Source organism: Coturnix japonica, chromosome 19, assembly GCF_001577835.2.
Source record: "Coturnix japonica isolate 7356 chromosome 19, Coturnix japonica 2.1, whole genome shotgun sequence".
NCBI lineage: Eukaryota > Metazoa > Chordata > Aves > Galliformes > Phasianidae > Coturnix > Coturnix japonica.
This window is the reverse complement of record NC_029534.1, coordinates 4507045-4521037: the sequence shown is the minus strand read 5'-3', so window position 1 is coordinate 4521037 and position 13993 is coordinate 4507045. Positions and strand designations below refer to the sequence as shown.

The following is a 13993-nucleotide window of genomic DNA, read 5'->3' as shown; positions in this document are numbered from 1 at the left end:
TGGGGTCGTACGGGGGAAACAAGCACGTTCATCCCGATGCTGTCGGGATGCGATGAGGGGCTTTGGGAGCGATGCCGGGCGGTGCTGCCGGCGGCGCTGGGCTGTACCGTGCGGGGGGCGGGCCGTGCAGGGGGCGGCGCTGCCCCTCCCGGTGCGGCGGGGCCGGCAGCGCTGAGCGGGGCCGCTCATAGCGGAGGTAGAGGAGGAGGAGGAGGAGGCGGAGGGGCCATGAAGGTGAAGAAGAGCGGCGGGGCCGGGGGGGCGGCAGCGCGGACCGAGGAGGAGCTGGGACGGAAAGCGCTTATCGGGCCCGACGACGTGCTGGGGCTGCAGCGGGTCACCAGCGGTACGGGGCCGGGGGGGGGCACCGCGGTGATGTCGGGTGAGGGATGGGGCGGCAATTTGGGTGGGATGGGACACCCAGCTTGGGGAGGGGGTGCTTCCATTGCGGAGTGGGACCCCCACTGCAAGCCGGGCTGGACGTGGGATGCTGCTCATTGTGCCCGTCCTATGGGTGGGCCAGGCTGAACCCCACAGCTGCGGGGGGAAGAGAGGGATGGAGGGGTTCGGGATGGGGTCACAGATCCAATGGGAGGAGTGTTGTAACCATCCTGCAGCCTTCCCAATAGGTTTCCCCTTTTCCACCCCTATAGTATTGCTGCGGTCTTGAGAGCATCCTGTGGGGCTGGAGGGGCTGTTGTGCTCTGCTGGGATTGCAGCGTGCTGGGCTGGGAGATGGCACATGCTCCAGGCCAACCTGGCTGTGGTAGTGTCCTCCTATCCACCCCCCAAAGAGCCTTTCTATACCCCCGTGTGTGTTGTGTCTCTGCAGGGGAGGAGGGGGCAATGATGGGTGGCTGTGCTTGGAGCAGGAGCGATGCTGCAGGCAGGGCTGTGCCATGAGAAGCCCCAGAAAGAAGGGATGCGGTTGTGGGTATTGGGGGCTGAGCAGCACAGGGATGGGTGAAAGGAAGGAGGGGAGGAAGCCCTGCAGATAGTGCTGGTCTGGGGGGTCTGTTGTGTCTCTGTTTCCCTGCTGAGATGCTGGGCTGTGACTCACTGCCCAGGCCCAGCAATCAGAGCAGCAGGCACTGGAGCGTGCTGCCAGCGCGCTTGGAAGAGCAGCAGTTGGATGGTGAGTCCCAGCGATGGCTGCGCTCAGTGCTTTGCTTCTTGGGAGCCCACGTGGCCCTGCATGCAGCTGTGCCCTCTTTGGGGGGCTGCAGGCACGTGGCCACCCCCTGCCCTTGCTCATGGGGCACGCAGACCTCATGTGGATTCAACTCTGGGCATCCTGGCCTTGTTGCTGCTATTTGCTCTTGTGTGCAGGAAGGCTGAGCTGATCGCCCCATGGGCAGCAGAGCTGCTCTCCTGCCTCTTCTTGCACTCAGGCAGTGTCTTACTCTGCTTCTGCTCAAGCTTACGGTGGAGGTGTGAAGTTGTGATCCAAAGGGACCTGTGTGCCATCCTATCTCTGGTGTATAGGTCCCTGTAGGTTTGTATGGAAGCCCAGATACAACTCCTTCCTCATTCTTTCTCCTCGCAGCTTGGTGTGTACAGCATGCAGCCTTGGTGCCCGTAGTTAGGGCAGTGTCTGGGGTGGAGCCTTTGCCTGGCTGGAATTTGGAGGGAGGATATATGGGGTAGAGGGCATGGGGAATGCAATGCTCCTTGGACCATGAGAAAGATCAGCACGTAATTCCTCCTTTTAACATCAGGAGAATAAGAGGAGCTGGCAAGGACTTTGTGGTATCATGGTCATGTATGGCTTTTATAGGGTGTTACAGTGGTGATATGTGTTGGGATGCACTAAAAGGACCATCAGAGGTTGTTGGATGGAGAGACACGGGGTTAAAACTTCTCCCACTCTTCCACTTTTCCCTTCTTAGTAAAGCTCTCCTCTTAAAACTACTTGAATGAACTCTTCCCATTGCAAACCTTAGTGCCTGTACCACCAAGTCATCCCAACTTATGACCACAGCCCTTTGTATCCCTCTGACCCCTGTTTTGATGCCCAGATCCAGGTGCTCCAGCCCACGTGAAGCTGACACAGGAGCTGATGGTTGGGAATTGCAGCAGTGCCACAAACATCCCTCCCAGTTCCAGATAACTCATTTTTATCCAAACTTCGAGGCCAATACCGCAGCAGCTCTCACTATTGAACCCATTCTACTGCTCATGGCTCTCCTCCTGATGTCTTTTTAATAAGCTTAAAGGGGGAGCGTGCAAGCAGTGCTGCGTATCTGTGCCGTGTCCTTCCAGTGTCACATCCTACATGATGCTAAGGTCAAACCTGATGGACCCAGGGGTGCTGCCCTGGTGCATGTGGGTCTTTTGTAGGGCTGGGTTTAGGTGTAAAGCAAAAGGCCCGTTTCCTTTGCAATTAGCAGGATTTGTTACTTGCTCATCCAACTGTGGTTACAAAAAGAGGAAAACCTTGTGACGCGATTAACTGGGGATTAGCAAAGGGAGCAGGGCAGAGCTCAGTTCAAATTGCAATTAATTACTGCAGCAGCAGGAGGATCAGAGCGGTGTGTCTGCAATTATTGGGGTGTGCATCTGCCGACGTCCTGCCTTGTGGGGCAGGGAGAGGAGCCGAGCACTGTCCCCGATACCTTCGACCAGGCTGAATGTTTGCTAGGTCACGCTGTGCTGCTCCCACGTTGCCTGCAGGCGAGGTTAATTCCAGCACAGCTTTGATTTCTTTGTCTGGCTTTGGGATGGGAGCCATGGGTGGTCAGCAGGAGGATGGCATAACAGCATTTGCAGTGCCGTCCCCTATTGCCACGTGACGATGCCAGTTGTCCAACTGATGCATAACCAAGGGCAAGCTTCAGGTTGAGAGCACAGCACTGGGCACCTGCACGGTTTGCCTGTGCTGCTGGGATAAGGCTTATCTTAAGTTTTACTATTCTAGGTTTCATCCTAAGGGCTCCTTTTGATGCCAGCAAACCGAGAGGTTGGATAAATGATTGATGACATACTTGGAAACACTTACAAAACAAAGCCTAAAAATAAGGAAGGCGTGCTTAATCATTTCTGAAAGTAATCTCTTCCGTGAGCTGTCATTTAGGATCCCTCAGAGGCAGCAGCTTTACCCTGCCTGGCAGAGGGGCCCGGTGGTCAGGGCAGGCACCTGGTGGGTGCGTTGCATTACAGCTGAGCTGTGTTAGCATGAAGCCAATGCGTGCAGATCAGTCTGCAGAGCTCCTCCTGAAGCCACGACTTTCCCTTCCTTCCCCATTTAACCGAGACCACTCGTTACATCAGGAGCTGTGATTAGCTGAGGGTGTCGATGCGGGGGGGTGTTAATGAATCCCTGTCTGGGGCTGTGATGTGTGGAAGTGTTTTGATAGGCAGATTTCCTGCAGCAGAGCCATACTGCAGAGCTGTGTCAAGCTGCTGTCACCGTGACTTCTTCCCTCAGCAGCACGACAGACGCTGCTATGAACCTTTTCAAGGCTTGCTGACGGCTCCCAGCTTGAAGTGCTGTGCTGAGGAAGGGCTTTGTTAGCACTCTCACTCTGCAAGATGGGCTGCGAGATCTCCAGGGGGGCACACATGGTGTATGCATCACACCAGGGCTCAGCTGAGTGGGTTTATCCTTCTGCCAAAGCCCAAGGTTTGGGCTGTCCCCACCAGGGATGGCAAAAGGGAATGGAAAGCTGTGGGATTTGAGCTGGTGAGGCAGAGGGCAGGGAGGTGGTTGAGTTCTTTCTTTAATGGAAACGTGCCCTGCCTTCCCCTCGAGGTCCTGCACTCTGTCCTGCGTCACTGCTCCGAGTCTTGGCTGGGCTGCTGCTATTTTTGCTCGCTTCCTTCTGAGTCTCTTCAATCTGATAATCTCCTAATCTCCAGCTCCCAACAATTCCTCTGCAGTCGTCTCTGCTTTATACCTGGCTTACATCTTGGGAGAGCTCTTGAAAATAGCCGCTGACCTTGTTGGCTAATGCATGTTAAGAAATAGGTTCGGATGGTGGCTGCAGTCTTCTCATTCCCTAAATTCTTGTCATTGTGATGGGGAGAGGCGATCCTACTGCAAGCCACTGTGGCTGCATCTGCCTCTTGTACAGCATCCTCACCATTTACATTCCTTTTCATCAGCAGATCTTGAATTCCTTCTTGCCCTTGGGAATAACACCCAAATTCAGACACTAAATAACCTGCTTGGTAAGGACAGGTATTTGCAGATCATTGGGAATGATACAGACCCCACCTTGCCCACTGTGTCAATGCATCGCTGCTCTTTGGTGAGTGCATTGTTCATAATATCTGACCTGACCACCTCCTATTGCAACTTAAGGCCATCTGCTCTTGTTCTATTTCTTCTGAGATAGTCATAAATGTGAATAACTTTGGGTTTGGGATATAGCAATATATAGTGGGATATAGCAGCCAACTCTGCTTTAGGAGGAAAGGGTCCCTGTTTGTGGTTTGTTTTTGTAGTATTTACCGTGGGTATTTCAGACTAAAAGGCGATATGTTGGGTTTCCTGAGGTGTTTCTGTGTCCATTCCTTCATCACTTGTTCATCAGTGGTGCATCAAGTGAGGGTGACACTGTAATTATTGGGTTCCCAACAGGGAAATAATGCTGCCTGCTTTGGAAGCAAGCAAGAACCAAAAACTCCCATTCTTTTGATGCTCCACTTCTCCTAGTGGGGCTTTGAGCAGCCTTGTGGCTCCCTGGGTGCTGGAGAACCACAGGGATGTGGCACTGAGGGCTGTGGTCAGTGGGCACAGTGGGGTGGGCTGGGCTTGGACTTTGGAGGTCTGAGAGCTCATTTCCAACCGGAACGATTCCACAATTCATTCCCCAGATGCCACCTGATGAGATACGGGTGCACTGATCAAAATGAAGAAAGGGTTTTTGAATACTTTCTATTGGATAAGCTAATGCAGGGGGTGCAGGCATTGATGGGCAGGAGCCCGGTGGGGGATTCTGCTTGGGGTTTTCTCCCTTCCGGTGGCTCTGATTTGTTCTCCTTTCCTGTGGATGACTCATGGACACTGTTTCTGTAGCAACAGTGCTGCCAAGGAGGGGGATAAAGCTGTTGCCATGGTGCTGGATGGGCAGGAATTCTGCAGAAGGAAAACACTTAATAATTAACTTGCAGACAGACGCAGCTCCAGACTTGCCTTTGTGCTCTGGGGAAGGTGCCCTGGGCTCCTTGTTTCCCAGCACAGGGAAAGGCTTTGAGGCCATTTTCAGTGCTGAGGGATGAATCCTTGCATGGGATGAATGTTGGTAGGATGTGCTTTGTCTGGAGATGGAGCGGGGAGGGGGATCCTGCTCCAGTCAGCGCAGTCGGCTTAGTGCCCTTAAAGCTGCTTAGTGCTCACATTCTGCCAGAGGGCAGTTTTTTAAAGAGGCAAAGCCTCTTACCATGAGAAGGCAAGGATTTGGCACAGGTGCTGACTGCAATCAGTGCCCTGAAGGAGAAACGGATCCAGGAGCAACTGGCACAAAGTTGGGAAGAGGTGATGACCTCTGAGTGCTGGGCAGCGTGAGCACGCGATGCTGGGTCTGCCTTTGTAGACACAAAGCCTTCATATCAGTGTGCTTTCTTCTGCAGATTACCTATGCACTCCAGAGGAAAACGTTTACAAGATAGACTTCACCAGGTTTAAAATCCGGGACATGGAATCGGGCACGGTGTTGTTTGAAATCACCAAGCCAGCAGCGTCAGGTGGGTGTGCACACATTACTGGGAGCAAACTGATGTTAACAGCTGCTTCCTTTTGCCTTTTCCCAGCCTTTTTACTCAGTATGTCCCCTAAACAGGAGAAACTTTCAGCTGCAGGAGGGCTGGATTCACACCATTCAGGTATTCCTTTGTACCAATACAGTGGGCAGAATTAATTGCTCCTGTATTATGACCTCTATCTGTGATGAGAAAGGACAGATGGATGTTGTAAATAGAAGCGAAGGAGAAGGAGGTCAGCATGTGTTGGCTGCTCATCAGCTGGAGCCCATCAGCTCATGTATGACTGTGCAGATGATGTCCTTGTATTTAATAGCCCTTATTTCTTGAGCCAATGCAGAATCCCCTGTGTCCTTATGGCAAGGAATCTCCCTGCTTAACATCATGCTTTGGAACCTACTGCATACAAACTTTAAGTATCCTATGGATCCTGTCTAACAGGTAGTTCATACTATTCTGTGTGTCCTTTAGTTTGGTGGCAGAGCCTCAAACGTTCACCTGTGAATCTTTCTTGCTCATAAAGTGTGTTTTCTTAGTTAAAATACACAGCCATGCTCATGCAGGCTCTTGACAGAGGGCTCTTTGTGTGCTCAGTGTCCTGCCAGAAGGACCTTTAGTTCTTTCTCATTCAGGGGAACCAATTTCCATCTCTGCCAACTCAATGCGAATGGCCCAGGGTACAGAAAGAGAGAGCACAGCTTTGCCACTGAGGCAGGGGAATAAACCACCCAATGAGGAACAGACCACCGGTTTCCACAGTGGGGTTGTAAGGAAGGAGTGTTGTCCCAGTGCAGTCTTTGTGCTTTTGCAGAACGGGAACACAATGACAAGAAGGACATTGACCCCAACGCGGGGCGCTTTGTGCGCTACCAGTTCACCCCAGCTTTCCTTCGGCTGCGCCAGGTGGGGGCCACGTAAGTAACTGCTCCTCGTGCTGCTTTTCCTACTGGGATGTGTAAGAAGTGGCTCTTGTTTGTTGATCCTACCGGGAAGTTGGGATTTGATTTTAACAGAGACCATTTGTTGTGATGGGGATCTCCCAGTGTCTTTGGATGGCTTGCTTTCTTCCATCCCTTTAGCTTATATAGAATCACAGAATCATTCAGGTTGGAAAAGAGCTTTCAGATCCTCACCTCACTGTACCCACTGACCCTCAGTGTCCCCACAGCACCTGTGATGGTGACCTCCTACCTCCCTGTGCAGCTGTGCCAATGCAGCACTGCTCTTTGGAGAAGAATACCCATCAGAAGAATTAAATCAACTTGAATAGCAATCCAGTGCAATAAGCAACTTCTAGTGATTGACATAGGGATGCTCGAAACCCCTACTTAAGCAGAAAGCTCATTTCTCTCTCATTCTTCCTTCCCAGGGTGGAATTCACAGTAGGGGACAAACCCATCAATAACTTCCGCATGATTGAGAGGCATTACTTCCGTGATCAGCTGCTGAAGAGCTTTGATTTTGAATTTGGGTTCTGTATCCCCAGCAGTAAGAACACATGTGAGCACATCTATGAGTTCCCACAGCTCTCGGAGGATCTCAGTGAGTTCGATTACTGTGATGTTATCTCGTGTGACTTAGTTCTGGCATCAGTATGAAAAATCTGTGCAACCTTGTGTTCTTTACAACCCCTCATCTTTTATGTCAGTAACCTTGTCCTCATACTACAGCCTATGGGAAGGCCAGAATGCTGCTTGCTTATTGTCACACAGAGAGGTTTCTTTTGAAGTGTTTTGGGGATAGGTAGAGCCTTTAGATGTTGTATGGTGCTATATAGAATCAGAGATTCACAAGGTTGGAAAGGTCCTACAAGATCATCTAGTCCAACCGTCCCATTACCATTGCTACCACAACGGCCTTAACATATTTGGATTATGAGTTCCTTAAAAGAGCCTTCAAACAAAGTCTTCAAGAAAGCCATTGCAGTCTGTTGTCTCAGCAGGGTTTCTGTTTAACATAGTTAATTTCTTCTTTTCCCCTGCAGTTCGAGAGATGATCCTCCATCCATACGAGACACAGTCGGACAGTTTCTACTTCGTAGATAACAAGCTGGTGATGCACAACAAGGCAGATTATTCATACAGTGGAGGACCTTGAGAGCGGGATGGACAGCCAACCTGGGCTCCAACTGAAGTCATCAGGGACACCAACACCTTCACTTCAGTTGCCCACAGCATCAGCTGGACATGGATCCACAAAGCAAGTACTCTGCCACAGTAGGAGTTTCATGACCAAACTGGCCAGCCTCATCTCTTTGAGCTTCAGAGCAGACCCAGATCATTGGAGCTCTGAGCGGTTCTACGATGCTACGTGAACTTTGGATACCACTTCCCTATGTTCTTCAGGTGTCTGCTTTGAACGTGGCCTTGTGGGACCTGTGGGATTCTGCCCTAAGTCTGCAGATTTGTCTGCTTGCCCTCACGTATCCTTTAGGACGAGATGGTTTCAGAGAATGCAGTTTGAGAAACCATGTGAGTCGGATGGATGCAAATACAGAGTTGGCTCTTGTGAATGCTTCAAAAGCATGGCCAGTTTTAACCTGTACATCCAGCTGAAAACCTTACAAAATCAAGTTTCATCTTTTGGATTATTGCTCTAAATCAGCATCTCATCCCTTTGTTTTCCTCCTTCTATAGAATGTTTCTTCCTAAATCTTGGAAGCTATGAAACACGCAGGGAAGACCACTGGTTTCATCAGGTACTGTCCTGCATTTCAGATGGAAGAACATAGGGCTGGGTGTCTACAAACCCTCTAAACATCCTCCATTAATTTAAGTTTCTGCAAACTGAATCCAGAATAGTCTGGCTTACAAAATAAGAAAGGATTTTAGTGTTATTTAACACTTCTACATAGCTACCGTTTGGCTTGTCCGTGCTATATGTCACACGTGTCTATTTTCTTTACTCTATGCTCAATGCTGAGACAAGGGCTCCAGCAATGCTCGTTAGAGCAACACTAATTTGTCCAAGGCAGTCAGAAAGTGTGGAATGTCCAATCTCTCATTTGTATCTGGATTTGAAGTATGTTATGTTATTTTCCCTTTGTTTTGCACTGGGTATGAATACAGGTGAAACAGCAACTCTAATAATGTCAGGCTTTAAGCCCTATCTGTAAGAAGCTGAAGAACAACCTTGCGCAAGTTTCTCAGGATGCACTTCTTAGGAAGATATTAGTGCAATGAAGTAGCAATGTCAATAGAATAGTGCATGCAAAACCAAACCTGAGAAGGTTGTGTAGGGTCGAAGCTTCATTTTTGCCCAATAGCCTGTTGTCATGAAACCCTTACTCTAAAGATCAGTGATACCTATAAAAGGAAGAAAAGGCAGTTGCAGTCTGTAGATATTCCTATAAATATTTGATGTCTCCATGTCTGTTCCTGTGAGTTGAAGTGGAATGTTACATGTTAGCCTCAGATACGTGTAATTGTACTGATTTTTTTTTAATATAAAATACCATTCCCAGTCGTGGTGAACCTCTTTTTGGTCACAGCTGAAGTCAAACAGGTGAACTCTGAAGTCAAACAGGTGAACTATGAACAGTTCCAGATGTAGTGTAAGAGCAGGGAGGCCATGTGCTGTTATTGGGTCGAGGTCGCTGTCAGGTGCATGAGCGTTTCGTAGCATCACAGAATTGTTCTGGTTGGAAAAGAGCTCTCAGATCCCCAAGTCCAACCCCAACCCACCCCCACCATGCCCACTGACCACATCCCTCAGTGCCACATCCCCATGGCTCTCCAACACCTCCATGGATGGGGACTCCACCACCTCAAGGATTCCATTTTATAAAGAAAATACAATGAGTTTAGCTTACAGCTTGTTTTTCTTTTAAGGCTGATGGTTAAGGAAGCATGTAGAAACAACTGTTCTGACACAGCTGCTATCAGTCAGTAATTCTTATCACGACGAGACTTGTGTTTATTGCTGTTTTTTGTCGGTAGTGTATAAAACTCAACATTTTGCCTACGGCTGTTTGAGGGTTGCAAAGAGTTTCCTCGTTATTTGTATTACACTTTGAGCTACGGATCAGCAAGTTTAATAGCGAAGCAATGACTGAAGCTGAGAATAGTTCCAAAAGTCTGTGTCCTTCCCACCTTTTCTTCATCTTTACATTCAATGACATTGTGCAACTTGGAGCATTGAATAATTTTGTTTCAACTCCTGAATGAGCAAACTGAAGGTAGAAGAGTGTCTGTAAGTAGCGCCCTACACTGTTGTAGGCGTTGCTTATTTGTTTTAATTATTCCTATCTCTCAGCACTTTCCTGCTGTTCATAATAATAACTTCTAGTAATGGTGCTTGGCCAGAATTGCCAGTCTTACCTTTCAAACAGCTCTGTCGTCTCTGTATACTCCCATACTTTGGTGCAGCCTCTCATCAGTCTTGGGTTATCCAACTAAGCATCCTCTCTGTACGTGACTGATGTGCAAACTGCTGTTTGCTGAACTGAGATAGTCATCTTCTGGTCCCTTTTAATGCTACCTCCTTTTAAGTCTTAGGAGTTCAAAACCAAAAGTAATTTAATAACAATAATGCTGTAATCAGCTCCATAGGTCCCTATGAGAAAAGAACATAAAGTTACCTTTTTCCCAGTAGTTCCCTATGGTTTTGTTGAATGGGCTTCCCGGCGTCCCACATTGTATGGCTGAACACAAGAGGACAAACAAATTCCTATTCCTAAGCCAATGGAAACAAGAAGACTTTCCTGTGCAATGGAGGTACTTTTGTGTTTCCCACTTCCATGATTATCGTTGTGGCTCTTTCACATGGAAACTTGTTTGTATTTATTTAGAGTCTCCACTCATGCTATTTACAGTCATGGATCTTATTGACCAGGAGGAAAATTGAGCTCTGGCTTTCTGAATGGAAGATAAAGAAAGCCGCATCAAAATCCAACCAAGATTGGACTTGTCGTCTCCCACCACGTGATGTTGACTGGATGTGCGCTGATAGTGAATGAATCTCCGATAAGGAAGCAGGTGCTAATAGAGTCCTTTTTAAAAAAGAATAGAGAAGTTATAACTGAAACTTACTTATTTTGTTTGAGATTCATTTAAAGTTCAGAGTTTGCAAGGAAGAGCAATTGGTAAAATGTTTGTGGTTGGCTGCGTGGTCCAATAATCCACAGTACAATAATCCGCAAACTTCAGAATGATTTATTTTCAAGAACACACCAAGAATGGGTTGAATTTCAAGAGTTTTGTTCTCCTGTCATTGAGCAAAGCCTAAATTATTACCATATATATACATATATGCTGAAGATGCCCTTTATATCATGGCATTTATGAATTTGCTCCCCCTGATGTGGATTTATTCTGTTCTTAATGCAGAAAGTCTTTTCAGTTTTGGAAACTTTCTGATGGCCAAAGAATGAAGAAGCCATCAGAACTGTATGTGTTGTAATGAGATGGGTTTGCATGGTAAGAGTTATCTTTGGGGGGGACAAAGAAGGAGGGAGGGGGAAAAATGTTAATTGCTGCTGATTGGAGCCCAAAGTTGTGGTGGTGTTATGAATGTAAATGCTTGTTCTCTGGAGTTTTGGAGTGGGAAGAGCACTGGATGTGGATGGTCCTTGAGGTCCCTTCCATCCATCCCACGATGATGCCAGCAGCCCTATTCTCTACACCCAGCATTAATGTGATTAATACGGAGCATCATTTATACAAACGTTTCCTTGTAGGAAATCTAATTGACTGTTCATATCGTTTTCTAAGCACAGCACTGTATCTGAAGAGCGTGATGCTCACTTATGTTGGATATCACAGCACAGCCCGACCCAGGGTGGAATTGTGTGTCAGCATCTGTTCTGTAGTAACTGCCTCCCTACAATCACTGTGTTGATGCCCACTGTGCTGCCTGCTTGCGCCCCATTACTATGCTGAGGTTTGAATGTGACACTGACTTCTTTTCCTTTTGCATAGAGTCAGGTTTGTCTGTATTAAAATGTATTTATATATATAAAAACAAATATAATCTATATATTTTTTTGTGGGAGGAGAGTAGGATTCTAGTTAATGCGCCACCGAGAAAACGTTAGGAGTGTTTTTATCCAGTTTATAATTATTTGTACCTTCTGGGGCAGTGAGGAACCGGTTGGAAGCAAAGGGAACGTTGGCACCGATTCCACTGTTGTGGCTTTGGTTTCCATCTGCTTGACTTGCCTGCAGGTGGATAAAGGGGGAGAACAAAGATTGATGCTACGATTCAGTCTTCCTGTAGGAGAACTTAAATCTAACCTACGCAAGGACGGGGCAGGGACGCACACTTGCTTAAATGAATATTGGCAATTAGACATCAATGTGCATTAGGCAATATGCTTTAACTTCTTCCGTGACCGAGGGGAAAATGGTTCAACGTGTCACTCTCCTTAGCAAGTGTTTCTTCTCCTGTAACGTTGCAATGTGTAAAAATAAAATAAAAATGAAATAAATTATTGACCTTAGAGATGGAGGTGCTCATCCGTTCTTTAATGCTGTATCTTTTATAGTGTGTGTTATTTAATGGTAGCTCTCTGTATTAGTACATGGAAAGTAAATTTTCATTGCTTTCCCTCAGTGTTTTATATGCCATTTTTGCACCAGCGGACGTAACCACCTTCACTTTCAGGTGTTGACAATGCATGTGTAAAAGCTCTTCTGTTGCTTGCAGCTACGTAAGGAGGGCAATTAATTAAAGCATTTGAAATGGGGTTCGGCCTTCTGATGGGTGAGAATCTTTCGGGGCATAATTAAAGTGAATTATTCTCCGAGCATGCTAACAAAACTTCTGCAGGTGGCTGTTTTTGCAGCTGGTTGTGTTTTGGAAGGCTCTGCCAGCTGCTCTATGGAGAACTGACTTTAGGAGCTGGTGTGACATTGTGATTCGTGTCTCTGCTACAGCGACCAAAGGAAAAACGTCTGAAGTGAAGCGGAGCAGGTGGAGGTTGTTCCTTCTTCATTTTGTGGAGCTGTGTGACCGTACCTGCATTGAACCCTGCAGTGAGGTGACCCGAGCACAGGTTGGTAGTGGGGTTATTGCTCAGCGGTGGTGGGGATGCACTCCAAGTTTGACTTAGAGTGGAGATGTTGGTTGCCACTCAGGTTTGTGTTTCTTATAATATCCGCTCCTTGGCACACTGTGGATGCTCATACTGTGCTGTAGTTCTATCATTATTCGAGGGCATCCATCTCCCTGTGATTTAATGAAGCTGACATATGAAAGTAACGTGTAGCAAGAAATAAAAGCAGGCAGGGAAGCTGCAATACATTAAATACATAAGGCTATTTATTTTATGGTCATTAATACCTTGTTTGGTTTTCCTTCTGCTGAATGAAGAATGAATTAGAAGAGGGGGAACAGCAAACAGGATATTGTATCACCTTCATAGTTCAGCTTTAATGCGTCAGGCAACGGTTCCAGATTGAGAATTAGTGCTTTCTTTTCCCTTTTTTCTTCCTCTGACATTCTGTAGTTATGGAGCTAAAGGTGAACGCCCCAAGTGATCGCTTTAACCCGGTGCCTCCAACAGGCACAAACACGCTGGGCTCCTTCATGTGGTTGAAGTTAAATTCTTCAGTAGTTTATGAATGAGATCTTAAATTCTTTGCTTATCCAGGCAGGTCAAACCCCCTTTCCCAATGCTTTAAAAGAATTACTTCGATTGAAAAACTCTTACTTCTCATCACCTGTTCCTACAACGGCCCTTCCAAGCCCTTTTGCCTACAATACACGGCACAAACCCTGCAGGCTGCCGCCTCCGTGGTGCTTTCTGGGGAGGAAAGCAAAGCATAGGAAATACTGCAGGGCCACACCTGCCTTGTTTATAGCTCATTACTCATCCCACCCACTGCAGAGCCTGGACTATTTCCTTCAATGTGCCTTTACCGGCACAGCAGCTTTGCCTGCACGATGCTGGGGTGGTTTCTACCCAACATCCCTTTTCTCTTCAGGTCCCCCTCAAGTGAAGCTCGATGACCAGCAGCTGCCATTTATGGCCCCCATATGCCTGGCTGTGAGGTGAGGCCGTCAGTCACCGTCCCCCTCCCTCCTGTGTGTACTGCACCTCCCTTGACATAATTGCTTTCCTGGTGATTAAGAAACCTGAGTAATGCACCTAACGACAGCCAAGCCTGGTTGTTTTTGTGGGTAATAAAAAGCCCCAGTGTTATTTTACTCCCATCTTTGGGTCAGAAATAGACCCCTGAGCGGAGGGATGTTTTGGTGCTCTGTTAGTTGGCTGGTTGAACTGGTAGCCTTAACAACCAGGGTTTTCACTGCTGTTTGCTGGCCTTGTGTCGTGCTATCTCTGTGGGGA

At 47.7% G+C, this 13993-nt stretch overlaps 1 protein-coding gene across 2 annotated transcripts; it reads left to right on the top strand.

Moving 5' to 3' along the window:
* Positions 1-172: 172 nt before the first annotated feature.
* On the top strand, positions 173-12144 carry UNC119 (unc-119 lipid binding chaperone). Of its 2 annotated transcripts, none has more exons than XM_015880948.2 (5): positions 173-346; positions 5575-5688; positions 6515-6617; positions 7073-7245; positions 7688-12144. In XM_015880948.2, exons 1-5 carry the CDS (start codon positions 229-231, stop codon positions 7798-7800), a joined length of 621 nt encoding a protein of 206 aa, XP_015736434.1. In that variant the 5' UTR covers positions 173-228; the 3' UTR covers positions 7801-12144. The 2 variants fall into 2 exon arrangements, with proteins under 2 accessions (XP_015736434.1, XP_015736435.1); XM_015880949.2 differs by lacking the exon at positions 173-346 and adding an exon at positions 5184-5479.
* Positions 12145-13993: the final 1849 nt, after the last annotated feature.

Excerpts from the sequence above, each read along its gene's own strand:
- UNC119 (XM_015880948.2), top strand. The coding sequence starts at position 229 with ATGAAGGTGAAGAAGAGCGGCGGGGCCGGGGGGGCGGCAGCGCGGACC. Across the intron at positions 347-5,574 it reads GCTGCAGCGGGTCACCAGCG|ATTACCTATGCACTCCAGAG; the intron begins GTACGGGGCCGG and ends TTTCTTCTGCAG. Across the intron at positions 7,246-7,687 it reads ACAGCTCTCGGAGGATCTCA|TTCGAGAGATGATCCTCCAT; the intron begins GTGAGTTCGATT and ends TTTCCCCTGCAG.